This window comes from Grus americana, chromosome 15 (assembly GCF_028858705.1).
Source record: "Grus americana isolate bGruAme1 chromosome 15, bGruAme1.mat, whole genome shotgun sequence".
Lineage (NCBI taxonomy): Eukaryota > Metazoa > Chordata > Aves > Gruiformes > Gruidae > Grus > Grus americana.
Genome location: NC_072866.1, coordinates 11,530,006 through 11,557,403, shown reverse-complemented (window position 1 = coordinate 11,557,403; position 27,398 = coordinate 11,530,006). Strand labels below are relative to the sequence as shown.

The 27,398-nt window shown below is 52.8% G+C and overlaps 2 protein-coding genes across 6 annotated transcripts in view; both read right to left on the bottom strand.

Annotated features, from left to right (window-relative positions):
• Nucleotides 1-11,301, bottom strand: part of FBXL18 (F-box and leucine rich repeat protein 18) — a 39,831-nt gene extending 28,530 nt beyond the window's left edge. For 2 of the 5 annotated variants that reach the window (XM_054842812.1, XM_054842811.1), the window contains exons 1-4: nt 10,783-10,954; nt 9,347-9,547; nt 6,914-8,454; nt 3,858-4,076 (exon numbers count right to left, since the gene is read on the bottom strand). In XM_054842812.1, the coding sequence (XP_054698787.1) occupies nt 3,858-4,076; nt 6,914-8,454; nt 9,347-9,547; nt 10,783-10,923 (2,102 nt within the window). In that variant the 5' untranslated portion in view covers nt 10,924-10,954. Of the gene's footprint in view, nt 1-3,857; nt 4,077-6,913; nt 8,455-9,346; nt 9,548-10,782 lie in introns of all 5 variants that reach the window. The other 3 variants (XM_054842808.1, XM_054842813.1, XM_054842810.1) reach the window with 3 other exon arrangements.
• Nucleotides 11,302-16,381: 5,080 nt separating this feature from the next.
• On the bottom strand, nt 16,382-21,243 carry ACTB (actin beta). Its single transcript, XM_054842969.1, has 6 exons — nt 21,123-21,243; nt 19,554-19,682; nt 18,988-19,227; nt 18,009-18,447; nt 17,492-17,673; nt 16,382-17,122 (listed from the first exon to the last, which is right to left on the bottom strand). Exons 2-6 carry the CDS (start codon nt 19,674-19,676, stop codon nt 16,979-16,981), a joined length of 1,128 nt encoding a protein of 375 aa, XP_054698944.1. The 5' UTR covers nt 19,677-19,682; nt 21,123-21,243; the 3' UTR covers nt 16,382-16,978.
• Between the last annotated feature and the right edge of the window lie 6,155 nt (nt 21,244-27,398).

Here is a 27,398-nt window from a genome sequence, read left to right as displayed (position 1 = left end):
GTGCCCACTAACCACACAACGTAGCTGTGCAACCCTGAAGTCATCCAAATTCCTTGGCTGCAAGATTTCTGGGGCAGCGAAATACAGGCGTATATATATGATTATTTAGCATGCAACCCATCAGTAAGCAGTGGAACACCTTCCATAGGTCACAGCTCCATCTACTGACTATTTCACAAAATAACTGTGAAAACCTTTGGGGAAAGCTGTTCGAAGCACACCGCGTCACCCCAAACCGGGCTTTGGACACACTGGCTTTTTGCAAGCATTTAGAAAGAATCCCAGCACTGCAATCCAGCCCAAAAGGGAGAAGCAAATCTCCCTTGTCTGCAAAGAAGCCTCTTTGCACAGCAACAGGTCTGGGGTCACACTTGAACCTGCAACCATGGGTCCCTGAATTGTGGTGGTTTACTGTTTCTGAAATTACTGCTGCAGTGGTTTTAACAGAAGAGTTATTTAAACAAAGACAACACATGCTTGGAGCTAAGCACTTTGGCAAAGTTAGGGTCTAAGCATAAAAGGGAAAACCTTGTGTTAGCTAGATCCGCTACTATCTGAAGTGTGGTAGCAGCTGAGTACCATGTGATAGGAAAAAAAAGTCATTTTACAGAGAAACTGAGACTAGACCACTCACATGTGAAATCTGAGGAAGATCAGGGAAGTCGATACGGATCACTCAAGCCACATCTCCCACTCTAACCACTAGGCCCCTCTTATGTGCACAGAGTATCTCCCTAACCATAAAGGAGAATACCCCTCCCATTCACACAGAAGAAAAAAGAATAAAGAAAAACACTGCAATGATTTATCTGCCCAGAGGGAAACAGTCTTCTCTAAAGCTCAGAGGAGACCTTGCCCTTGCAAGCCTCTTGTTTGCTGATGAGGGCTCCAGATGAGTGCTGTTATGCTTACTGTGTTTCATTGCAAAAGAGGCAGAACTGAATCAGAGGCTTTTAATGACTTAAATACATAAACCGATCTGTCCCAAATAGCAGCAAACTTCAACCAGAAAACTGCCCACAAGAAAGCTGGACACCACAGGGCTCGGTTAGAGCTGTCACAAGACTAACAGACATGAGAACAACTCTTTTTTTGAGCCAGCAGAACAGTAATACATAATAATATCCTTATTTTACAGTCAGAGAGAAGAGTTTGAGAATCAGTTCAGGCTTTAAGGCATCGGTGTGACGTATGAGATTCAATACCCACACCCTGTATATACACCATCTTCCAGTACAACTCAGCAGTTGAAACCAGTCTGTTCTCCCCAAATCGATCCCAGCCTCTTTTGCCACCTGAACTCTCCTATGTATCCACATCTGAAAAGGGATTGCCCTGCACTACATTGCATTTTCAAGCCCTGCCAGCTCCACCACCTGCAGCAAACTACTGGTGTGTGCCCAGCTCTAGGCCTTTCCAGTTCCTGCTCGTATTTCTTCTGGTTTTAGAGGCATTGGGAGAACAGGAGTCACTTTGGCCCCATCTCCCTGTTCAAAAACAGCAACAACTTCGCTGCTCTCAGCTTGACAAGACTATCTCCAAGCCCTAAAACAGAAACTCTAACCCATAATAGGACCCAAGGAATATGGATCAGTTCCCCCAGCTGAAGAAAGGGAGCAAACAAAGAAAGACTCACAGCCTTGCCTTCCCTGCTCTCACCTCCTCCTTCCCACCCACTCTCCATGTTTTCCCCGCACACACAGTATCTGCACATTCCAAAAAAAAAAAAAACCCCAAAACCCCACAAACAAAAAAAAAAGGGATAAATCACCTTATTTCACTCTGGCACAAGGATATAGAACTTCAAACTTGCTGCCCAATGTGCTCTTCCAATTTAAAACTTCGATTAAAGAGATGCTAGCAACAGATTTTTTAGAGGAAGCTATGCTGTGTGAATTAGAGCCTCATCCACAGGTTTAAGCCATGAACTAGCTCATACACGGATTTTACCATGTCTCTTTGCCCTTGGAGTAGCAGACAAAACGCAGTCAAGAGAAAGTCAATTCCTGACCTCATCTGAAGGCACATTTGTGCAAGGATGAAAATGGGATCACTGGAAAAGTCACGTCGTTAAAGACTCACTGATGGCTCGTGGAAGACTCCAGGCTTTGCTTACACATCATTTTCTGTATTTTGTTCCTTCAATTTTATTACTAGAGACAGTTGCATGAGAACGGGATCTTTGTTGCTTAGGAGAGCATCTGCTCCCACTGCTTATCCTCCTGAAGTCATAATCTTACGTGACATCAAAATCATTTCCAGAGCCACCAATTACAGTGTCACAGAGGATTATGACTTCAGGTGTAGAATTTGCAGTGGGAGCAGATGCTCTCTTCAGGAAAAAACAAAACAAAACGAAACCCCACACTTCAAAACCCCTATTTTCATACAAACGTCTCTATTAATAAAACAGAAAAGAAGAAATATAGTATGACAGCCAGAACCATTGCTAAATATAAAAATAGTTTTTAACATTTCCACAAGGCATCAGCTGCTCTTTGGAAAGTTCCCAGGGTTTAAATTATTAAGAGGTACAGAACGTAGTGAGAATCGGTCCATGACAGAGAAAAAGAGGGAGAAAAGACTGCAGAACAGCATATTTCTGCTCAGTAAGCGGACATTAAAATTTTGACCAGTGCTGCAACAGAATCTCAGAGGGGAGGGCAAAATAAAAAACGGGAACTGCAGATTCTTGTTTCTTTCTAAGGAACCCCAAAGCAATACTGAAATCCACCGAGAAATGTTTTTACAGATATCAAGCCCTGTGAAAAACAAATTCAAAGAATCCTTGTCACATCACAAGGAATTTGCTTAGATGTTTCCAACAATCACTATCCCGGAAGGACACAGAGCCTTTTAGAGGCTGTAACAAACAATCTCGTGTGCAGTTTGGTAGGTAGCTAATATAGTCATAGGCTCTTCTGGATTTGATCCGCGGAAACAAGCCAAGTGTAATAAGTCAGTACGAAGCCGGAGAAAGGCTGGGGGGAGGAGCACCCTTTAGGATGCAGTAATAATGCCGTGTGATTTGAAATTTTTATTAGAGCTTAACAGGGCAAAGCAACAGTAGGTGACAAAGAAAACAGACTGAAGGAGGAGAAAAAGCCTTATAGAAAAAAAAATAATAATAATGGAAAGTCTGTTGCATGGGAAATATTTTGTAAGATGACTGCCACTATTAGAAGATTTCAAAATGCCAAGCGTAATTAAAAGCTCTCTTTTCAAATGCAGTTCACGGCTCACACACAAACGTTTCCCACCACGTGAGCCTCAGAACACTGCAAGGGGCCAAGCAAAACGCATTTAAGAACTGCCAAACGTGCAAAGGCAGTTTGTACCCATTCTCCCCCCCCCCCCCCCGCGCACCCCCCCCCCCCCCGAAGAAAAACCCTTCACAACAACCCTTTAAAGGCTTTGAATTGCGCTGCCAGGGGATTATCAGTGAGTGACATTTACAACTGATTAGAGGACAGAGAATTATCTTAGTCACTTGTGGGAAAGGAGGAAAGCTTCAAGGTCAAATCTCTCAGTACTTAAAATGTCGGCAGATGTTTTGTTTACACGAAAAGTGTCGTTTGATTTATGATGGAGCTTTACATCCAGAACTACAACTCAGCCAACGGAACTGCAGAGAACATGGGTGGGAATGGAATCAAAAATTCATATAATACCTTCAAATATTTCACTGATTCACTCTTATTAAAATAAGAGGCTAGTTCATGTGCCAAGTGGTTACACAGTACCTATTAGCTTCTTGGAACAAGTGCTCCAAGTCATATAAACCTTGGCAAGCAAGGAAATGGAGATGAATCTTCAACAGCTCCAGAAATCCCACATCAACCCCTTTCCGCACTCACCTCCGGACAATAGATTGCTGAAGATTTTTGCAAACAGTAAGAGATTCTCCCATAAACATGTGGCACATGATGACCTCAAGGCAGTTGGCCATGAATGACATCACTGCGTCAGACTGCAGAGTCCCACTCCGGGAGACGATGCAAAGCCGCTGGAGAGAGGAGCAATGACTCAGTGCCTGGAAGAACTGGGCGCCCGCACAGAAGTACGGCTGTTCCAGCCTGCAAGAATAAACAAAAACAAGTCAATGGGCAATTCATGCTTGGGTTGCTTTCAGACAAGAGGGAAGATGGCACATTCATGGGGGGCTGGCAAACGGAGCAACCAGTGTCCCCCACTGCCTGTTTCACTTACACACGCGATAAGCTTCTACCTGCTTGTGCCAGTGGTATGGCACAACACACCCGACACTGCAAGCTCAGACCTCTTGCTTGCTGGTTACTCTTGAGCGGTGTGTGCTAAAGGACAAGGACACAAATAGGCAGAAATGCCCTGAACTGCAGAATTCCAGCGCCTGCAGGGAGTAACCGTGGTTTTGCAAGTTTTCCACAAAGCACGTTGAGTAAGATGGGCCTTAGATCTGACCAGCAGATCCATTCTAGTCTTACGACAAGCACAGCCTGGCTTTTGCTACCAGACATCCACCAAGCAGGTGACGGGGATTTAGGGACTTACTGCTCCAGTGCACCAAACACTGATCAAACTGGTCATCCTCAGTTTACTGCCTAGGGAGAAGCAGGCATGAAAAATTCACAGTGCACACATGGTGATGCAGAACTTGGGCCTCTGAGCCAGAGTGACCACAACCAGCCCTCCCCGGTCAGAGGATGGCAAAGGATCAAGGCTACTGCTCTCCCACAGGAAGAAAAACCATCATCAATCCAACCTTTACCTTGGCCCAGAGAAGACAGACAGGATTTTCTATCATGGCTATCCACAATCTTACATCACAGCCCAGAGTAGGACAACAAAATGACATAGTGAAGCCATACTTGACCAACAAGGGGTCCATGTTTTAACTAGCAACATAACTGGATGACTCCCTCACAGAAACCAGCCTGCAGGGGCCAGTGTCACCAGGAGAGTACACCTGCTTAATGCAGATTTACTACAGGGCCTCAGAGCACTTGGGAATCCCAGTCACTGGGTCAGCAAGGCCAAGAGCTCCAAGAAGGTTAATCCAGTACGTGGTAACAAGCTGTCGGTCCCAACCTGATCTGGATAATCGCTGCGTAGGCTTTTGTAGTACATGGGGTGTCTCAGCAACTTAATCCTGTTAATTGATAAATTCTGTTTTAGAGTCTCAGCCTGTGAGTGCTGGTCAGGTAGCATTGCCTGAAGAGATCCTAACAGCCCAAAAGCACTTTGGGTAATAGCTTAAAATTAATATTAAGGAAACAGGAAGCCTATCCAACTTTTCAACAGCGTTATTGGTCCATTGTAAGTTTAGGAAAAAGCACAGAAGCCCCTGCAACCTCGCAGCAGGTTTCTAGGTTAATCTCTGTGACACAACAGCCATAGTTGCAATACTGCCTTTCACTCGCTAGATGACAATGTTGCTTTGGAATATCCCCATCAACTAGTTTCTCAGCCTAGAAAATGGGGAGGGGAAAAAAGGGTAGAAGCAGCAGAGAATTAGTCAAATGAAAAGGAAACCACATAATCAGGAAGAAGCACTAAACATTAAAATCCTCTTAAACCTCTATAAACCCTTAGACTTTACTCAAGAAAGAAGAGTGATGGCTTACATTGGAACACCTGGCTTTTACAAGGAGACACCCTTGTTTGTCCTTTATTCAAGGCTCTGCGCTGCCTCCCATCTTTATCACTCTTGACCTCCATTTCAAAGTCTCTGGAAACTACCGGGCCCAGACTGAGTGAAGCACCACTGCACACCCAAACCTCCTTCCCCACATCTCCCTTCTTCCATGGCTATTCAGTCTCCTGAAGCTTAAAGATACATTCACCTGACCCAAGCCATTAAGCAACTGAATTTGCAACAGCTGCCGTACCTTGGATGAGAGACCAACACACTCCTTGCCTGTTATAAATGGGAAGTGGTGGAAAAATCAAAACCCTCCTGAGGTGTTTTAGCCACCCTGGCTCCCTTCACTATTGCAGTGGATCAGGAACATGCACACAAACACCAGTCTCAGCTGATAAGCAATAATTTTAGTCACGCTAACAGTCTTTGTGATCACAGGAGTGACCTTGCTGTGACTACTGTTAGGCATTTCAGACCCATTCTGTGAACAGATGATGACAACGGGACTGACAGGTCTAGCAGTTTCACCAACAGAAGCTGACTTAGGGGAAAAAAGTAAGGAAAAAAAAAAAGGATCTTTCAAGTAATAACATTTGTGTTCATATGGACTGGTGCAAGGAAACAGTCGCAGTTTGCGCCCTTTGCTTTCATAAGCACATTTTGGCTACCGTGAATCAACTTTATGCACCCTTTAGGATCAGGTCCTAGATGTTCCAAGACAGGAACATCAACAGGACAAACTCTAAATTAGGAATGCTTTCAACATACTATCAAGAAAAAAAAAGAAACAAAAAAAAAATAAAGAGGCAAGATTTTAATACAAACCAAAGGCAGAAAAATATCTCATTGGGAAACCTGAGGAGAACTCTACATTATCTAGACATTGTAGAAGTCCCTTCCTTCCTTCCTTCCTTGAAATTTAAAAGATGTATGTGTACATAAAGCCAAAAAGTCAGCAAAAGCATGTAGTATTCAAGCTAGCCCTCACAGGCTGCTAGCTCCCAAATATGCAGCATCCATTCTTCCTTATCTAAAAGGAAGACAGTTGCAGGATAGAGACTTTTTGCTCTTAGAACCCTGGTTAAAGGGCATATCCTGAGCCCTCAAGGACAGCATGTGATGCCTTCCCGTTTGCCACGGGTCAGGAAAGAAAATACCCAGTTTTCAAGCCATTGCAGCTACTTTTGACCAGAACAGGAACACTCACAGTTTTAACACTAGCCACAACAAACCATGCATTACATTTCTGGAGATCCACAAACAAAATGGAGATGTTCAGTGGCAGCCCCTCACCTGAGATCTCTCAAACACTTGCAGTGTTTCAGCATGTCCATGAGAGCAGACATATAGACCATTTTCCCCATCATGCCCAGGTTGGCCAACGAAAGAGTCCGCAAATGCTGGCACTGCAATCCAATGTTAATAAGCCCAGAGCCAGTAAGAATATTTGGCAGTTGTGCTAAGGTCAGGCTCTGTAAGTAAGTCAATTGGCTAATGGCAGCCACCTCTGAATCCCCCACGCTTTGTGCCCGGACACAAGGAGGCAACGAGTTCCGAATTGCTGGCTCATTGCGGGGCATGGCAGAGGAAAAACTGGACCCAATTATTTCCAAGGTTTCCAAAAATCGGAGGCTTCCCATCAGAGCCCAGAATACCGAAGATTCTATCTTCTGATTTGCCTGGTCCGCTAAGTTCCTCGGATATGTCTGTATCCCAATCCGCACTTTCCTTCCAAGTGTTTGGGGCACCAAAGTAGACGCCACGGGAGGCTTTTCCATGTTTGCAGCAACATCTGTGATGGAGCAAACCGGTAGTGCTAATGACAGCAGGTGCTTTAGCCTGGACAGAAGCTGGCACAAGTGATTCCCTATGCTTTCTGAGCTGTGATGGTGAGCTGCAGAGAGGTTGAGGTGTCTCAGGTTGCAGCAAGACACTACCAGGCTTTCCAGAATGTTACTGTCAATGTCATCTTCCGCTTTTCGAAACAAGGACTCCGGAGCCAGACAGTGAACACAGCCACTGAGATTCAAACTGGTCAAGCTTTTAAGATCCTTCCCACCATTAATAACCCTCTGGATCAGGTGACCACCAGATAAGGTGCATCGGCTAAAGCTGAAGTAGAAAGGGTTTTTGAACTTCAAGTGTTGCAGGAGCCCAGAGCCATTAATCCAGGCTTTGGGCAGTTGTAAAGCATCCAGACGTACATTTCGAGCCATAGAGTCCAGGAGGTTTTTAGTGGCTCCCGTCTCCGCAAAGCTACCGGGGGCAGAAATAAGGAAGGCGTGAAGGTTCTCAGGTGTCCGATCACTTAGCACCGCCAAGTATAGCCTCACCACCTCCTGATTAACGTAGCCAGGAGCCAGCCTGGCATAGAAGATGCGGAGGTTCTGGTAATGAGGCACATTGCTCTCACCTACCATTAGCTGCCCAGAGAGCATAAAACCTTCTCGTGAGCGATCAAGGATCTCAAAATAAAGCAGCAGTTTCTCAAGGCTAGTGCAGCACGGAACAACACCATATGATGGCGTGTAAAGGGTTTGCTTCAATTCCGAGACACGGCTAAGAGTGGCTTTACACTCACTGCTTAGCTGACTGGCATCGAAACCCGGATTTACATCTATCGCCAGGGAGCGCAGGTGCTGGAGCGTGGACAGCATCTTTGAGAGACGGAGAGAGGTGATGTGGCACCCAGACAAGTTCAGTTTTACCAGGTTCTTGCATCGTGTTACGTGATCAATAGTGGAGCTGGGCAGCCAATAGCACCCAGCCATGTTCAGCTGGTAAATCTCTTTTCCGATATCCCTCATCAGTTGCTTCACTTTGTCTTTGTTTACCTGTACTCAAACAAAACCACATTCAATGAGATATACAGCAATGGTGTGTACTGACTCAGTTTCCCATCTGAAGATGGGGATAAGAGTGGTTAGCACTTAGATTATGTGGCTCATCCAAAGGTTTTGGTACGCTAGCACAGTCTAAGAATTATTATACTGCTGGTAGCTGGCTTAGTCTGCCATGCTTTGGACTCTTAAGATTACACTTCCTTTAGTTTCTTAGTCCGTGCAGTCCTGCATTACTGACTGCGAGGCCAAAACTGTTCAGCAACTGGCAGTGGAATGGAGGGCCATCACCATTTTCTAACAGCAAAGCTATTTTGGCAGAACTAGCTATCTACGGAAACTCAAATTGAAAGAAGAATGTTTCCATTCTCCTTCGTCCAGTTTCCTCTTTTGGAAATGAGTAAGAGAGGCTTCTCCTTGCCTGCACTTCATAATACAGTCCTCATAATACATATCACCCTTCATTCCCAAGCTTTATTTTTGTTCTAACACATATACTGTTTCTGGCTTAGCTGACTGCATGCCTGACAGCAATATGCACAAGATTTTTTTGCACAACATGGAAAATGTATTTTGAGAAAACGGTAACTTTACACAACCACAGCTACAAAGGGAAAGTCACATTTACTTTCATTTTAGCTTCCAGAAACCCAGAGAACATAGTTTTCACTGACAGTATTTTATATAACTAAGGGAGCACAGAGCTGTTCTAACAAAGCATTCTGGAAAACAAATGCTTTTATAAAACAGTTTATTGTTTATTTGATTTCAGAGTTCAAGAGCAGTCCATTTATGCAGACACATTGGAAAGTTCTACTTCTTGGCATTTTTTCAGAAGTCAGATTTGTCTTCACAGCTAACAGAAGAAGCAAGCTACTCTCCCCACCTTATAGTCTTTCTGAAGTAAAACTGTGTGTGTTAGACTCTTGTCAAGGCAAAGCGTTGCGAGTTTCCTGCAAGTTCTCCTGACGTTCAGGACAAGGTCTGTGCAAGGGACGTAGCTGAGGATGTGCAAGAGGATCTCATCCGAGAACTCCATCAAGTTGATGCCATTACTTTCCTCCTCACTCTCCCTACTTACGATCTCCTGGGGGGAAGAAAAAAAATAAAGAAAAAAAGAAAACCTACTAGCTCAGAAACTTCAGCAAAGCTTGTGAGAAAACAGATACCCCGAGTCTCATAAGGATTTATAAAGTGAGACAAAACAGAAATGCTTGAATCTTTAAGTACTTCCATCTGCATAAAGAAACCAAAAGCTTTCCCTTAGAAGACAACATGGAGGTAGTGCAAAGCTTCACACAAAGCCACAGTGCCTTCACTCACTCTTTCACTGTTGGCTACTTTAAAATGAGGAAAAAAACCATTTACATTCATTCCACTTTTGCCACTTTGCAATTGGAAAAGTGACCATCTCTGATTCTTTCTAAATATAACGCAGCAGTCTCTTTCGACATCGTTCCTCTAAGTGCCATCCGTTTTGATAACATTAAGAGTTATATAAGCATATATATATATACACACACACACAAAGAAAACTGCAGTCCAGCATCAGGTCACCCCTAGCTCTTCTGCAACATGCTTACACCTGAACCATGTGAAACCACAGGACCGACAGCTGGGCTCCAAAGGGGACACAAGAACCCCTTTGCTCCTCCACCCCACGCTCCCTTCCCTTGACACCAAGATGACAAGAGGCACCCCAGCAATCACACCCCAAACCCACCCGGACCACCTGATGAGAAGGTGACAGGGTGCACAGAGCTTTGCGTGGTGCGGGGACCTGACATGGCCCCCAGCCCACCCCACCACCATGATGCCAGTTTCGGGGGACGGCAGGGACTTTAGCACCATCTTTAATAAAGCTCAAATTGGCATTAATGCCGTGGCACCCCCTAAAGGGATGGGGGGAGCCGGTCCCACCTCACAGCCCCTGTAAAACCCCCCCAGAGGCACCCCAAAGAGGAGCAATTTCGGCGCCCGTACCCAGCCGTTAAACGGCGGCAGGCCCGCCTCAGGAAACGGCTCCCGGGGCCTCCCCGCGCCGCCGGGCAGCCCGGGCCGAGCCCCACGGGGAGAGGGGCTGCCGGCACTTCCCGGCCTCGCCGCTGCCATTTGAGCCCCCTCACCGCCCCCGGGGCCGGCTCTAGCCCCTCTCGCCTCGCCCCCATCCCTGAGGGGCCCAGCTCACCCCAACCCCAGTCCAGAGAGACGACGCCGGAGGACAAGCCCCGCTACAGCCCCGATTAACGGCCCTCCGAGGGGCCGGGGCGGAGGGGGAAGCGGAGGGCGAGAAGAGCCCCCCCCCCCCCCGCCCCGGCTCACCTCTCCACTGCGCAACATGGCGGCGGCCGCGCGGTCCCGCCGCCACCGCCGCCACCTCCCCCGAGCACCGCTCAAACCGGCCGCGTCCCAGCCTGGCTCCTCGCCGGCCCGGCCGCCGCACGGTTCTTCCGGCGCTGCCATGACCCCACTTCCGTGGCTCGCCACACCCCCACCGCCCCCTCGGCCGCCCCGCGCCTCCATCTTGAGCGTGGCCCGGCGTCCGGCGCCAGCCGTTGTTCGGCGCCATCTTGAGAGCGGCGGCGCCATGATGGGAGTGGCGGGTCCATGTTGGGCCGCATGTGAGCCGTCCCCTCGCAGTCCCGCTGTCTCTGAGGGCCCCTTCATCTTGAGGGGCGGCAGCTCTCCGCGGAGGCGAAATCCGAGTTGTTCAGCGGGAAGCAGCCTGGCTCCATCACCTCTGCCCCCAAGGCGACCAGTGCTGAGGCGTCGGGGACGGCAGGAGCCAGGCAAGCGTCCGCTCAGCCTCCTCCACCCTCGGCAGCTCCCAGCCAGGGGCTCTCAGCCACTCTGGCAGCTGACTCACACTGAGCCCTGAGTCGGCTCTGAAAATGTAAATCCGCCCTGCGAAGAAGAGCCACGGGGCACAGCAGTGACTCAGCCCCGCCGGGTTGGCGGGACACCCCCGCCGGGCTGTTCTGCAGCCCTGGGGCGCTTGCTGGATTAGCACCCCGGTTTTCCGGGGAGGCAGCAGAGTGCTTGGGAGAACGAGCGTCTCCCAGTTCATGCTGCGGGACATGGATGTGAGAGACAGGACACCCATGAGCACCAAACAAGGGGGCTGCAGATACCACTCCCTTCCTCCCAGGAAAACCCTAAATATAAACCCATCAGCTTCAGGTTCGCTGATCATTTGTGCAACGATCATCAGTCTGGGCTCTAACCAGGCTAAATATTCTAACTTTGGCTGTGGGTGTGAGATGCGATCCTTTGCTTCAGTGATGCACAAGGGCCATGCAGAAATCATCCAGGGCTGCTCTGAGCGCAGCCATCGCACACGGCAACGTCCAAGGGGAGCCGCTGGCTCAGCACTCTTACTATTAGCTCCTCATCCCAAATCTCAAGTACAGACAGGACCGGAGTGCTGGTATTTCCAGTTACGTGTATGCTTCGGGAATTTTGTTCATAGAAAATGTGTTTTAAAGATGACCCACAAAGGAAGATGAATAGGTTGCTGCTTTCTTCCTGCTTGATTGTTGCCTTTTAAGGCCATGAATTAGATTAGGGGTAAATTGGGGGTTTAACTTAGAAATATCAAGTGTCTCAAGTCTTGATTACCTATTTTGCTTCTAGGCCTGTGAGAAGGCTCTGGAGTTGAAGAGGAAAACCTCTCTTAGCCCTTAGATGAGGGAGAGCGTCAGTAAGAGAATCTGTACCTGCTTTGTTTGTCATATGTTGCAGTTAAGTAGAAGGTAATGCCAAATTAAATCCAGAGGCCCTTCAGTCAAGACCAACTTGTTTGACATCTGGGAAAAATACCAACCTACCATATTTGCAGTCCTCAGGGAAAGCAGAGAGCAGGATGGAGGAGACCTGCATTTCCAATGCAAATAAAGTCATCAGCAGGGCCCATAAGCAGAGTAAAAGCCCTGCCCAGAGAGCCAGATTGGCTGGAGCAGCCTGCGTTGGGACAAGCCACAGGTTCCCTCCAGCCCTGGGGCGTACATGGACCAGACGGCAGTTGACAACCCTGAATAAGAACTGGGAACAGAGATAGGTATAAGAACCTCCCGAGGAGAAACCAGGCTTGCAGCAGTTTGTAAGAGGAGCTGCGCTTGGGCTCATGATCCACCACATAAATGAGCCATGTGGTGGTGTAGATAAGACATGGAGGTTGAATGTAAGGCAGCAACAGGGCATCAGATGGCGGTAAAAGAGGAAGGAAACGAACAGCTACAGCAAATTCTGGCATTTCTTTTGATGGTTGCTGGGAGGTGGCTGGACAGTGAGAGGAGAAACCACCCCTCACTTCAGGAATGCTCTCCTCAATGTGGGCACTTGGGAGCCCTCTGTGAGGATGGGTTCAGTTCAGGGCTGAGCCATCTCAGGGCAGATTTTGATCACCTTATGACTAACACACAGTTTTCTTAGCCCGAAGAAGGCAGGCACATACCATGCTGTCCCAGTCCAGGAGGGGAAACAAACAAATTAATGCTAGTATCAAGATATTTTGCTCTGTATAAGACAAAATCTCTTAACTGTTCAAGGCCAGGCTGACCTGAGGGGTCTTAATGTTTTTCCCTCTGGAAAGTCTTGGGTCATTTCTCTCCTCTGATTCTTCTTAAGACTGATACAGTCTGGACATCTTATCTTTTTGTCAGCATGACTAAAGCCCAGCTGGACTGCAGTGGCCAGGGCAGTAGGTAAGCTTGGGTGAACCGCTAGCTACACTGCTGTAAGTGATTTTCAATACTTGATACGGTTTAGTACAGTAAGACCTGCTAAAGTAGATTACAGATGGGTTTAATAGAAGTCAGGGCAGGCTCCAGGTCAGCAATCCCTCTGCAAAGACCAGCCTCAAAGACCAGGACTCCTCCTGCCCCAAGCACAGCTGATACCCACAGTGCCATCCCTGAACTGAGACCTCGGAAAACCCATTTTCTGCAGCTGATGCTTTGCACCCTCGGAGGGGACTTCCGCGAGGAGGCCAGTTTTGTTTGAACGCTCTGAGGTTTCCCAGGACTTTTGCATGCAGCCACCTGGCACCTCTCCTGAAGCAGCACACGCTCACTAATGAGAGAACGGGAACCCCCCCAAGATGGGGACCGTTTCTGGTCGACACTCCCTGACACAGCTAAGATACAATGAGGCCCTTCAGGGCTAAATCCCAAGAGCCACAACCGTCTCCTTTGCCAAGGACATCACTAATTCGTGGCGGTGGCTTGATTCCATAAGCAGCTCAGCGAGGTGACTTTCCAGGTCACCAGCTAATTGCAGGTGAAGTGCCAGTGACTGTCTCCGGCAGGAGCGAAAGTTGGGAGCTCTGAGGGAACAAAGAGCGTCAAACGTGCTTGCTCAGTTCCCTTTGGCTGATCCAGCTCCCCCAGGCAGCTGAAGGGAGGCGAGGAAGGGCTGGGTGGCTCACAAAGATCTACAACTGAGTCCCATCATCTCTGCAGCCTGAGAAATCCTGGTACGTCACCACCCCTGAGCCAGACAGAAGGGCATGCTCAGCCTGGCCCATGGGTGGCCATTTTAAACCTCCTGGTCCCTGCACAACCTCTGGCTATTTGTGTGCTGCAGAGGAGGAGGAGGTGGTAGCCAGAGGACTGCTTATTCCCTACGCATCTTCTCCTTTGAGTCTTGCCCATGGCTGGTGGCTTCAAGGGCCAGGAGATGGCCACACCACCTCCTCTCCCGCCCTTCCTGTGACCGGCCCTTCGGCATTTCCCCACCTCTGTGAACCAGCGAGGGGTGAACCAAGCCCTCCAAAACGCCGTGGCGGAGAAGTTGTGGTTAAATAAAATCCCCCCCCTCTTCCAGCGCCTGCCATTCCTGAGAGGAAACCACCCTGGGCTCCCCCCTGCTCCCCCTCAGAGTCGGGAGCAGTGAGTAATGCTCGCAGGTTTCCCTGCCCAGCACCACATTCTTTTCTCCAGCATGTAATGGCCCAGAGGAGGAATAAACTGAGCCGTGCTGGAGCAGCCTGCAGAATAGCTGTGCACGCCACGGCCTTGTGCCGGAGAGGCATCAGGAAGGGTTGTGAAAGGCTCAGCATCATTTTATTGGAGGCTGGTTGCCTGGAACAGCAAGTGAAATAGGAAGAAAGGAGAAAAAACCCACCCTGCAAAGCGTTAACTAACAGAAAGCCTCGCCTGCTATGCTCTGGAGCATGAAAATCAGCCCAGCTCCCCTGCACCAGCCCATCGCTCGCCCTCTCCCTGCCCACACCTCTGCCCGCCTGAGCTACTCTCGACCTCTGGCATTTTGCTGCTCTGTAGTTTCTCCCTCACTGCCACCATCATCTCTTCTGTTCTTTGTGTCTCAACACATTTTTCCAAATCCACTGATCTTCCAAATGATCAGTGACCATTTCAGGGAGGGCTGAAGAAAGGTGCCCCATTTCCCTATTGCCAACACCTCTTCTTGCTTCCTGGCCTTTTTCCTGACCCACTCCCACCAGCTCCTTCCCCAGGAGCTGCCATTGCCTCCTCCTCACCCCATTTCCCCAAGACCTCAGGTTACAAGCCCAGTTTGGGCCTTGCTCCAACCTGTTTCACCTCCCCAGTTGCAAACTGGTGCTTCCAGTAACTCGTCCGCCCAGCCCAGTGTCTGCACCTACAGCCCTGCCAGGCTCCTATTGCACCCAGGAGGGAGGCTGGGGAGATGAAGGGCAGAAACCAGCAGGTCCACCCTGAAAACAGCAGGATGCCGGAGCAGGATCAGGCCAGGCAGAGGATTAAAGAGCCAATGGAGCCTGTTCCCGGCCTTTCATCTGCTGCGGGCATGACACAATCACAGCCATTAGCTCTTCAAAGACAGGCAGGTTGGAGGAGCCTTGGGAAGCCAGCACGCCTCTGAGCAAGGCTCCAAGGTCTGGTCTGCCTGAGCTGGCAATGCACAGCATCACCCAGCTTTGCTCATCCTGGTCCCTGACCTGGCAGCCTTAGTCCTGTCTCCTTCCTTCCACAGCAGCTGCTCCAGCTCCTGGAGCTCACAGGTGTTGCTGTGCCCAACAGGTCTCAGCTCCCAGCATAGCTTTATGAGGTCCCCCGCCATGGGTGCTTCTTTTCATGAGACTGGAGAACTCGATTTGTCAAACGAGACTGAAGCTTCACAGAAGGTTCAGAAGCCCAGAGGATGGGGACAGAGCCAAACAGCCACGCAAACTTCCTTCCTGGTGGAGGCTGAGCTGGAGACAGGTATCTGCACTGCCCACAGCAAGTCCTGGAGCTGTAGGCGTCACTCACCATGCAACAGCTTCCTCCCTCCCACACCCTTTCCCAGCCCCACCCCACCACCCTGCTCTCTGAAGTCAATTTTTTCCACTACACAAGACTTTCTCTCGCTTTCACCTGAAAGCTGCTCCACCCAGCAAGCAGTCTGCCAGAGAGCATGTCTCCCAACCTGAACTCCAGCCTCCCTCCCAGCGTGATCCAGGAGCAGGACAGACCAGCTCAGGCTCCCAGCACAGGGACAAGAGGGAACACTGCTGCATGGGCCACAGAAGGCTGCAGACTAGCCAAAGGGGCTAAGGGAGAAGCCAGCTACTTTGGCATGTTTATTGCCCCACCACCCCACTTGCTTTCATCAAAGCCAGTCATCCTGCAAAGGATCTGCACACAAAGCAGCATTTCAGAAGTGCAGCTGGATGCCTACTAAGCCCAGCTCCTCCAGCAGCTCCCAGTTGCACACCAGCAGTATCTGGAGAGTTCCAGCCCTGGGCAGCCTCGAGGGCCTGTAGGTTTGGCAGGCTCAGCTCTTCACTGCTGTATCACCATCAGCCATGTGGCTTGCACACCAGCATCCACCCTCAGTCAGATAGCTGACCTGCACAGCCTGGCAAGGCCAGATCAGAGGACGGAGTAACCGTCAAGAAGTGACAGGGAAGAAAATGAACAACCAACACCAGTCAAGCCTCTATGGTGTGCACTTTTATTTGAACTGGTCTTAAGTCAGTGTACAGGTAGCCCCTCCCTCCCCCACATACTGGCACCACTTCTAGACCCTGCGGGGGACTGTAAAGCCTTCATTCACATCTATCACTGGGGAACACAGCCCGCTTGCTTGACAAATCGAAGAGAAAAAAGGATCAAGTGTGTTTTGTTTTTAAGGCGGAAAGATACAAAAAGACACTTGTTGGGTTACATAATTTACAGACAAGCAATTATAACCAAACACCAGTAACTGGCATCGGCTCCCTCCGAGCTGGGCTGCTGCCTTCACAGAGGCGAGTAACTTCCTGTAACAATGCATTATAACAATATTTGGAATGACTATTAAAAAAAGAAACAAATGTACAATCAAAGTCCTCAGATGCATTGTAGAACTTTGGGGGCATTCGCTCCAACATGTTTCATTTTAAGACTGCTGCTGACACCTTCACCATTCCAGTTTTTTAATCCTGAGTCAAGCGCCAAAAAAAAAACAAATAAAGCCATGCCAATCTCGTCTTGTTTTATGCGCATTTATGGGTTTCATTTCATCACAAGGGTGTGGGTGTTGGTAACAGTCCGGTTTAGAAGCATTTGCGGTGGACAATGGAGGGTCCAGATTCATCGTACTCCTGCTTGCTGATCCACATCTGCTGGAAGGTGGACAGGGAGGCCAGGATGGAGCCTCCGATCCAGACAGAGTACTTGCGCTCAGGTGGGGCAATGATCTGCAGGGAAGAGGAGGAATCAGCCAGATGCACAGTGTCACACTACACCCACTGCCCACACATGGCCCTGCACGACAGAGCTGCCCAATTCCCTTATCTAGCCTTGGCAAAGATACCACAAAGTCCAAACAAGCTTTAGACACAACCTCACACACCCACCTCCCGCCTCTGCAGCCACCATTTGTGCTAATCCCATTATCCATATGGTTGGGTTGATGACATTTCATCCAGAGCAAGGCCATGAAGGCCAAAACCAGACACAGAGTATGTTTCCATCTTCTCTAGTAGTTCAGCTTACCCCCTTACTGCACCCACCCTGCATTTCAGCATTAACAAGGGTGCAGAGATGTTCCCCTGACTTCATCCTACCTTGATTTTCATTGTGCTGGGTGCCAGGGCTGTGATCTCCTTCTGCATCCTGTCAGCAATGCCAGGGTACATCGTGGTACCACCAGACAGCACTGTGTTGGCATACAGGTCCTTACGGATATCCACATCGCACTTCATGATGGAGTTGAAGGTAGTTTCATGGATACCACAAGACTCCATACCTGTGAGGAAGAAGCAGTCTCAAGTCAGAAGGGCTCAGAAACAGCTGAGGAAGCTTGAGGAGCTACTCTTGGCAACCAAGAGACCAGCAGCCCCTTCAGTGGGTAGGCACTACAAAGCCATGGCTCTGACAGGCTCAACCTCCTGTTCTACTGTCCCAAGTCCCTCTAACAGCTTTAGGCTGTGTGGAAAGTGAGGCTAACTGGTAGGACAGGACAGACCTTGCTATGGACCAGCAATAGTAGAGTAACTACCTGCCATGCTCTCTAGGTCACCCTTTACAGAAAGGAACACGGAGGGGTAGGGGCACAGGGTCTCCTGGAAGAGTTGGACTTACCCAAGAAAGATGGCTGGAAGAGGGCCTCAGGGCACCTGAACCTCTCATTGCCAATGGTGATGACTTGGCCATCAGGGAGTTCATAGCTCTTCTCCAGGGAAGAGCTAGAGGCAGCTGTGGCCATCTCCTGCTCAAAATCCAGGGCAACATAGCACAGCTTCTCCTTGATGTCACGCACAATTTCTCTCTCAGCTGTGGTGGTGAAGCTGTAGCCTCTCTCTGTCAGGATCTTCATGAGGTAGTCCGTCAGGTCACGGCCAGCCAGATCCAGACGGAGGATGGCATGGGGGAGGGCATAACCTTCGTAGATGGGCACAGTGTGGGTAACACCATCACCAGAGTCCATCACAATACCAGTGGTACGACCAGAGGCATACAGGGACAACACAGCCTGGATGGCTACATACATGGCTGGGGTGTTGAAGGTCTCAAACATGATCTAGGGAGAGAAAAGAAGGGGTTGAGTCAACAACAGAAACTAGGGTTCTTGCTAGAGGTCTACACCAAGTCCATGCAACTGTGGTCATACTTTTTGTCCCTAGATAAGAGAAAGAGACTTTCTCTCCACTCCTCCTTGAAGTCCATGCTTATCTGCTTGGTCTCCACCCACACCTGCCAGGTCCAAGCCTGAGCAGGGATACCACCACCACAGACCCACCCACATGTCACAGCAAGGAACAAAACAAATGCCAAGTAAACTACAGTACAGTCACTCAAGGCTGGTAAATGGATTAGTGTGTCTAGGCAGAAACAGCAGTTAGACAAGTTGCTAGTTCAGTCTCAAGAGAAAGCCAGCTTAGAAGAGCAAACAAAACCTGTCAAGGTCCAGCAAAGAGGATACTCAGGTCAGGAAAGGAAAACCCTGTAAAGATGGCAAAAAGGGAGAATAGTGGTGAAGGAGGAGAGAGGACAACGTGAAGGAGGAGAGCTGGCCTGCAGCAGTATCTGCTGTAGCTCCAAGCTCCAGAGTTTTACACACCTGTGTCATCTTCTCTCTGTTGGCTTTGGGGTTCAGGGGAGCCTCTGTGAGCAGCACAGGGTGCTCTTCAGGGGCTACTCTCAGCTCGTTGTAGAAAGTATGGTGCCAGATCTTCTCCATGTCATCCCAATTGGTGACAATACCGTGTTCAATGGGGTACTTCAGGGTCAAGATACCTCTTTTGCTCTGGGCTTCATCACCAACGTAGCTGTCCTTCTGGCCCATACCAACCATCACACCCTGTGCAACAAAGAGTAAGCAGTAAGTACAGCTGAAGGGAAAGCCCCACTGGGTGGATAACCTGCTTTTCCCAAAGCTGGGTCTCCAGTTACCATCCCTCTGCTGTCCCCACTCTATTAAGAGAGGCATTCAGCCAAGTGCTCCAACTCGCACTGCACAAAAGCTCTGCAGGAGGCTGTATCCTCCACCAGTTGCGTTGCAGTGCAGAAGCCCCTTGCGTTACAAAGCCAAATAAAAAGGCTTCTTGAAGCTCAATGCCTCCAGGGGAACGGTTTCCACCAAAAACTCCTCTCTTTTGTCCAATAATAGACACCCCAGCCACTTACCTGATGTCTGGGGCGACCCACGATGGATGGAAAGACAGCACGGGGGGCATCATCCCCGGCGAAACCAGCCTTGCACATACCGGAACCATTGTCAACAACGAGCGCAGCAATATCATCATCCATGGCTGGCTGCAGGAGAAGAGAAGAAAGAAGGGGACGTGAGCACCACCCACCACACACCAGCCACCGAGCCCCGTCCCGCAGCAGCGGCAGGTGGGGAAGGGAAGGCGATGCCGCCGAGGCCTTCCCCACCCATTTCCTTCCTGCCGGCTCCGCTTCGCCCGGCGCCCGCTAGAGGGGGCGGCACCTTCCAGATTTCGGCGTTGCACGGATTTGGGACAAAGGAAGTCCCTGCGCCCTCTCGCATTATTACCATAAAAGGCAATGGATGGAGCGCGCCGCGCCTCGCCGGCCTCACCCGCCGCCAGCTTTTGGGGGGATGCCGGCGGCCATCACCCCCCCACTCACCCCGGCCGGGCGCGGCTGCCACGCCCCAGCGCCCTGCGCTGTGCCAGCCGGCAGGGCTCGACGCCTCGCCGGGCTCCGCACAGCCCCCGCGGGTCATGCACCGTGCTCACCCCGCTGCAGAGCGGCTCGGGGAGCCGGAGCCGCCCCAAAAGAGCTCGTGTAGCCTCAAAGGGGCATTGCGAGGAGCCGCGGTGGGGTGAGCAGTAGCCAGCTCGCTAGCCAAGCGTGAGCGGGGCTCTGCCCCGTCAGACAGCGGCAGCACGGGTGGGATTAAAGCCAGGGTCTTACGCAATTGCCGCCCGCCCCGAGGAGGGCGAGCTCAGCTCCGGCGCCTCCGACAGCACCGGTTTAATCCCGCTGGCGGAAGGGGGGGGTGGGTGGCAGCTGCCGGCACATGTGCCAGCCCTGCACGGGGCAGCCTGGGAAGTGTAGTCGCTGCCCAGAACGAGCAACCTGCCTGCAGAAGAGCATGGCCGCTGCCCAGGCACACGGGGGCTTTTCCTCTTCTCCCCCCCCCTCACCCCTTCGCGTGCAGCTTTTGTTCCGATGCAACAGCCTCGCCCTCGGGAGGGGGTGCCGCCCCCATTCCCCTCCAAGAAAAAGCCACCAGGGCTGCTTCCTTGCGCCCAGGCGGGGGGGGGACAACGCCCCCAGGCCCAGACGCGCCGCGCGTCCCCTAAACCCCCCCACCGGCGGCTGGGGGAGGGGGGGCAGCGCGGAGCAGACAAAGCCCCGCACCCCGTTCCCCACCCCCCGCCGCTCCCCGGGACACAATAGCCGAGCCGCCCGCTCCCCCCGGCCCCATGCACAGCCACCAACAATCCTCTTAGGAGACGGATTAGCCCCACTTGAAGCAGAGAGGCGACACCCCCCCCATGCAAGCACCACCCCAGAACCATTATTAAAGCGCGATCTCCTTCTACACCCCCCCTAAAACACTGCAGCGCACGGCGGGCCGAGCTCCCGCATCACCACCCCCAGCAAACAAAGGGCGCTCCAGGAGCAAGCACCCCACCTCCTAATAAGCTTAATTAACCAGATATTAATAACAGCAACGACCCAACGGCGGCGCGCGGAGAGGAGCCCCCCGGTCCCGCTCACCTTCGGGGAGTTGCGCGGTCGGAGTCGGGGCGGGCGGCGCGAGGCGGCGGCGGGAGCGGGGCGCGCGCGCGCAGAAGGCAGGCAGAGCTCGCAGCGGCGCCCGCCCGCCGCCCGCCCCGGCTTTTATTGGGCCGCCGCCGCCGCCGCCTCGCCATAAAAGGAAACTTTCGGAGCGCGCCGCTCTGATTGGCCTCCGCCGCGCCTCCCCGCCTCGTGCCCGCCCCGCCCCGCTCCCGCCCGGCGCGCGCGGCAGCGCCCCCCCCGCCCTGCAAAGAGAAAAAAAATATTGGGGGAGAGCAAAGCAAATGGGGGTGCGGTGCGGGGGGCGCGGGCGTTGTGGGTGCAACACCCCCCCCCGGTTTCACTCTGCTTTGCTGGGGAAGGGGCTTGTTGCCGCCGTGCTCGGCCCTCCACCCATCCCACCCCACCCCCCGTGGGTCGCGGTGGTCCCGCCGCCTCCTTGCAGCCCCCCCGGAGGGGAACCGCCGCAACCCTCACACAAAGCCCCGCGGTTAGGGGGGGCCGGCCCGTTCGCCCCCGGGGTGTGCGGGGGCCGGGCAGGCAGCTGCAGCCCCCCCAGGAGGGGAAGGGGGTACCCCTGGGTACAACGTGCTGCAGGACCCCGCTCCCCCCGGGCGATGGGGTTGGCTCCTGCCTGCTCCTGCCTGCAGCACTGCCCATCACCTTGGCCACGGGGAGGGCCCATTGCCTGCATCCCCCCCCCCCGAGCGCGGGGCAAACACCAGTAACCCCCGGTGGGTCCCAGCCTAGAGCGCGATGCGGGGCCAAGTTCACTGCTGATGTCAGCAGGCAGCGGCGACGGGCTCCTGCCAGCCTGCTGCCAGGCCTTCGGCCCTTGAACCCGCCCGGGGAGCGTCGTGGGCGCCTCCGGGCACCATTAAAGGCCGTGTCCGTACGGCAGCAGTGATACCTGCGAGAAGGAAATGCTCCGCCGGCTCTGACTCGGGCACTGAGTCAAGTGGGGGACCCTGGTCCCCGCTCCCCATCCTGCCCCGGGCTGGCGGGGATCATCACGGGAGCAGTGATTTGGTCAGATTTGGGCAATATTTGTTTCTTTCCTCTTTGATCCAAAGCTTGCCAGAGCGGGAGACGTGGCTGCTCCTGCCCAGGCTGCCTTTCTGCAATTCCCTCTTTGGCTGTTACGATCAAATATCGATTGGAAATAAAGGTGAGGGCAGCGCCCGCGGAGCAGCAGGCAGCAGCAACAAGGGGGCTTTGCATCTCCAGAACGTTGTGCAAACGCGGGCTGATTAATCAAGTTAATTAAGCAGCCCTGTAAGTAAAGTAGCAGCAGCCACTCACAATCTGTTGCCGGTTGGAAGCACGCAGACTTTGGCATGGGGACCTTGAATGTCTAATCTCAGCGGTTTGAAAACAGCAATGACAGGGAAAAAATTAAAATTCCCTGGGAAAAAAAATGCTAAAAATGCTTATTCTCCACGGGACGCTCCTCGCCCAGCATCATGGAGGGGGGCCAGCCCTGCCATCAGGGTCTTGCAGCCCACACCAGCAAGCTCTTTGTCACCAGGGAGCTGCAGAGATCACAGTGAGGATGAGGATGGGGCTTCCAGTTGCCCGCCCTAGTATGGGGTCTGGCTGAGGGGGGGGACACCCAGCCGTTATTCTCCCCCCCCCGCCCCCAGCATTGCTTCTCGCTGTGGGACAAACGAAGGAGAGCAGCAGGAGGGACCTGCAAAAACCTGCTGAGATGCAGATTTGCGGTTACCTGGTGGGGTGGGGGGCTATGGGAGGAGATGGGACACTGGGCATGGATGGCAACACGAGATGCAGCCTGTTTCCATGGGACGGCATCCCCTTCCCCAGGAGCACCTTGTCCAGGAACTGGTGGAGGTGCCCCAACACCCAGCACCATGGCTGCTCCCACATGGGTGCTTTGGAGGGGATGGTGTGGAGAGACAGCAGCCTTGTGGGCTCTGCTGGGCCACCCCAGGGCAGAAGTGGCCATGGTGATGGACCTACCCTGCCAGGCCACCTTGTGACTGTGCCATCCCCTCCATGCTGGAGGTGGCCATGGTGATGGAGCAGAGATACCCCAGCACATGGGGACTGTCCCCATGGGAAGCCCTCGGTGGAAGGAGACCTGGCCCAGGTGAGCCGGGATTTCTGCAGGGCCGTGCCGGAGCAGAGCTGCCTTTGCACGGTTGGTTCCCTGCCACCTCGGGTGGATCGTGCAAGATCTCTGTATTGCAGCTTCCCTTGCAGTAAAATGGGAGTCATTGCTGTTAATTACCTACCTCACGGGGAATTAATTAATGTTTGCGCTCCACTTTGAAAAGGCTGATTATTAATTAGAAGATTATACGTCAAATAAGGGGAGCCACAAGGCATGGGTACAACTGATGGCCCTTGCGGGTGTAAAGTGTGGTCCACAAATTCGCTGATAATGGGTCTGCAGAAAACAGCAGTGGGACAAAGTCCTACAGAAGCACTGGGGCGATGGGTTTGGGGTGGGGAACACCGACAGGAGGTCAGGACAAGTGGGGAGGTCACCATGGCTAATGGGGGTCTTGGTCAGCTGGATGGGGCATGCATCAGAGGGACGGGATGCTCTGCTCCGCTGCATCCTGGTGAGCCGGTCTGGTGGAGCGGGGCTGGGGAACCACGGATACAAGATAGCCCATTAGGCAGGGAGGGGAATTACCACACAATTAGTGTCTCTTGATCATTGGCCTGAATCAGAAAGCAATCAATCCGCCAGCATCCGGCGGGCAGTAACACCGGCCCCGTGTCTCCTGGCTTTTGGGGGCAGTGGGATTTGGCCTCGATGGGGATGGCAGGATGTGGCCCGCAGCACACGGCCAGGTGCCACCGCTTCCTCTCAGCCTGAAGACACTTTGATAGCAAAGCCACCAGCCAGTCACCACGTTCACCACCCAGACCATGCACGGTGTGACAGACCAAGCCGGCTCCACTGGCCGCAGCTTGGAGGTCTCCTCCCGTTGCAAGAATTGAGAGGAGAGAAGAGAAAGCGGAACCGAGCAAAGAGGTCCCCGGCCGTCACGTTACCCTTGGGCAGACATCGCAGGCTCCCGAATTTCCCTGTTTGCTTCACTTCTCCCTGCTTGTCCTTGGTGCTCGGCTCGCCCCAGCTCAGGACAAAACTATCCGGGGGAGGATCCTCCTGCCCTTCACTGGCTGATACGGCCGGGCTTGAATTTTTGTGCTTGTGGGACAACATGTGAGCTCTCCTTTCCACTCGCTTCTTCCAGCCTTTCCCCCATAGCAGAAGACCTTTGCTCACACAGGGACAGCATCTGCTGCACATTTGGGGAGAGGAAGGTCAAGGGGAGGAAATAATCCCAGCAGCTTTTGGGGCTAGCTTGAATTTCTGCACATCCCCTTCAGCTCCTCCTTCGCTGCCCTTGCCATGCGCTCGGGCCTCCGCTCTCTCCCTCTTGCTGTTGTGACAATGAGAAAAAAGGTGGAAACTTCTGAAACGGGCCCAATTGCTTTAAATCACCCTCCTGCAAAAATCGCTGAGGTTTTTTTCAGAGCGCTGCCTTCCCCTCCCTTCCCACTCCCCAGAGGGAAGAGGGAAAGGCGCTGGCCACATCCCCTATTTCGCAGGCACAGGGACCTTCCCAGCGCCTTCCTCTTTCAATTCACTCCTTGCAGCATCAGCTCCAAAGGGAATTTGCAGGAGGTAAAATCTAAGCAGGAACCCCAGGCCCATCTCCCCCTTTGGAGGTGTTCGGGGGCCTCACCGCAGCCCCCACCTCTCCTTTACGGGGACACGTGCAGCATTAAAACCTGAAGCAAAACAGCCCCTGACATTTTCCTGACTCGTTGCGTTGCATCCCCAATGCCAGCTCATCTACAACGAGCTGCAGACTCTCCTCTCCCCCTTTAAGCATCACTCCTCACTCTCGTACATCCCTCCCCGAGGTTCCAGCTCCTTTGTATTGATCCTCGAGCTCTCTCCGATTTATCAGTGCCTTTTGCAGAGAGAGATGACAGCCTTTCCCTCTGCAGACCTCCACGCGCAAGCGACTGTTCTCCCCCAATCCGCTGTGTCCGCAGCGCATCGAGCATCTCCCCCATCCACAATGGAGGTAAATCATTGTATTGTATCGCGCTGGAAAACTGTATAAATTCACCGCTTTCCAACTTCAGGCCACCGATAGACATCCCGTGCCAGGTTTTGCTGAGGCTGTTGGAAAGGGCACAGCCCTGCCCAGGTAGTGGAGGTGGTGGAAGGGGACACATGCCTGGTTTACAGCCTGCTGGCCCTGCTCACAGGACTTTGCTGGAAGGGTTGAAGCCCTGAGCAGTGGTTTTTCTCCCCCCATTTCCCCAGCCGTGCCTATCCTCGCTGTCTCCAGCCCCTTCTCTCCGTGCCCCCGTTCCTTCCCCAGCCCCTTCATTGCGTACCCCCGGGCTGGTCCCTGCGCCAACATTTCCAGATCCCGGTGCTGGCCCCGGGGTCCCCCAGCCCACGCAGGCAGCAGGAGACCGGGGCTTCGTTCCCAGCCTTGCAGGCAGCCGGGAAAGCAGCCGGACATGATGCTGGTGGGGCAACCGGCCGGTGCTGGGGCTGGGCACCCTCTGCTCAGCTCCATCCTGGCCCCCAGCAGCCGTGCCACCCTCCCACCTCCCCCGGGGCTGAGCTGGCTTGGCCAGAGCAGAGCACAGCCCTCCCTTCCCCCACTGGTTAAACGTGCTGCTGGTGCTGTCTTGGTCGACCTTGACAGCAAGAGCCGATGAGGCCCAAGCGTGAATTGTTTTCGGCCCAAGGTCATTCCCCAGCGCAGCACGATTACACCGGCACGGCCAGAGACCCGGGGCGATGCCGGCCGGGCTCCCAGCCTCGGCCCTCCTGGCCACTCCATGCATCTTTGGGGTTTGCTTCTCTCACGGCAATGGGACAGGTATAACCTAAGCCCTGCGCTGGCCTCTTCCCGCAAGGATCGAGAGCGGCGGAGCAGCCCTGCCCCTCCAGCCAGGTCGGGTGTCAGCTTCGGGGGATATTTCCTCCAGCTAAAAACGGAAGAGGAAGAGAAAAAGCTGATGCTCTTTGGGCTTTCTCTGCAAGTCTCAGCCCTCTGGCCCTGCTCACCCCACCCACATCGCTTCCCACACACCACGGAATGACCCCCTCCGCAGTGATGCAGCCGGGGGGGACTTTCCCACAAAAGGTGCTCCCCAGGGTTCTGTTACCTGGCCCACTAAAAGGTTCCCGCACGTGTTACGCAGCGCTATGCCAAGCCGCACCGTGTATTTTCAACTGCTTCTTAATTACTTTGAGGACTGATTTTTCTCAGCCGCTGACAATAAAGGCAGGGAGGCAGCTGGATGGCGTTTTCCGCTCGTACGGTACCTAGGAAATGAAACAGATCCTGGGCTACCCAGGCACGCCGGGAAATTCCCTTTGATCTCTGTTGTGCTAATGGCACTCTCCATCTGGGGACTTCAAGCCTTTGGCAGAGGAGACCCGTCCCACCTTGGAAGGGAAGAGCGCTGACTTCATTTTTGGTGTGGGAAGTGGAGGTGCAGCGAGCAGGGATGCCCGTTGCCCCCGGTCAGGAGGGATCTCCCACCCGTGCCAGGTAATATAAAGCGCTTCTGACTGCACACAATTTGGGTTTGGGGGTATAATCCCCGTTTATCTCCAGCAAGGGTAGGGGGCACGTTGGCTTAATGGTTAAATGGAAGAGAGGGGTCTGAGACAGCCGTGCATTGCTGCTGTGGCTGGGGCAGCCCTGAGCGCTCGCAGATGGGGACCCCCCACCCCTCCGGCAGCCCCAGACCTGCACCCAGCTCCTCCACCCGCGGGCGCAGGGATGCTCGGGGAAGGGTGGGGTTTGCTGGTTCCTAGAAGGAGGGGTGCAGAGGCACACGGCCCAGCCCCATCCCTGCCTGGGCTGGCCCCTGGCTCTGTTTTCGCAGCCGGTGCTGAGCCTTGACACAAGTGGCTCACCCACACCTCACTAAAGGTGGGGAGTCGGCGATGGAGGAGCGGGACCTGCTGTTGTCAATGCCCCGTCCGTTCCCCGTGCTCCTCCAGGTTAAAATATACCCTCGGGGTGGTTCGGCATGTACGGAGCACTCAGGCCTTTCACCAGAGCCACCAGAAATGAAACCCAGCTGCCACCCGTCTCCCCCCACCTTGGCTGTCTGCTGGGGAGCGGGTGCAGGGGGGGAGGACCGGGAGGTTTTCACATGGTGCCCAGCAGAGCGGGCTTGTTTCTGGTCCCGGTGGCAGGGATAACAGCAGGGTGATGCCGCTCACGACGG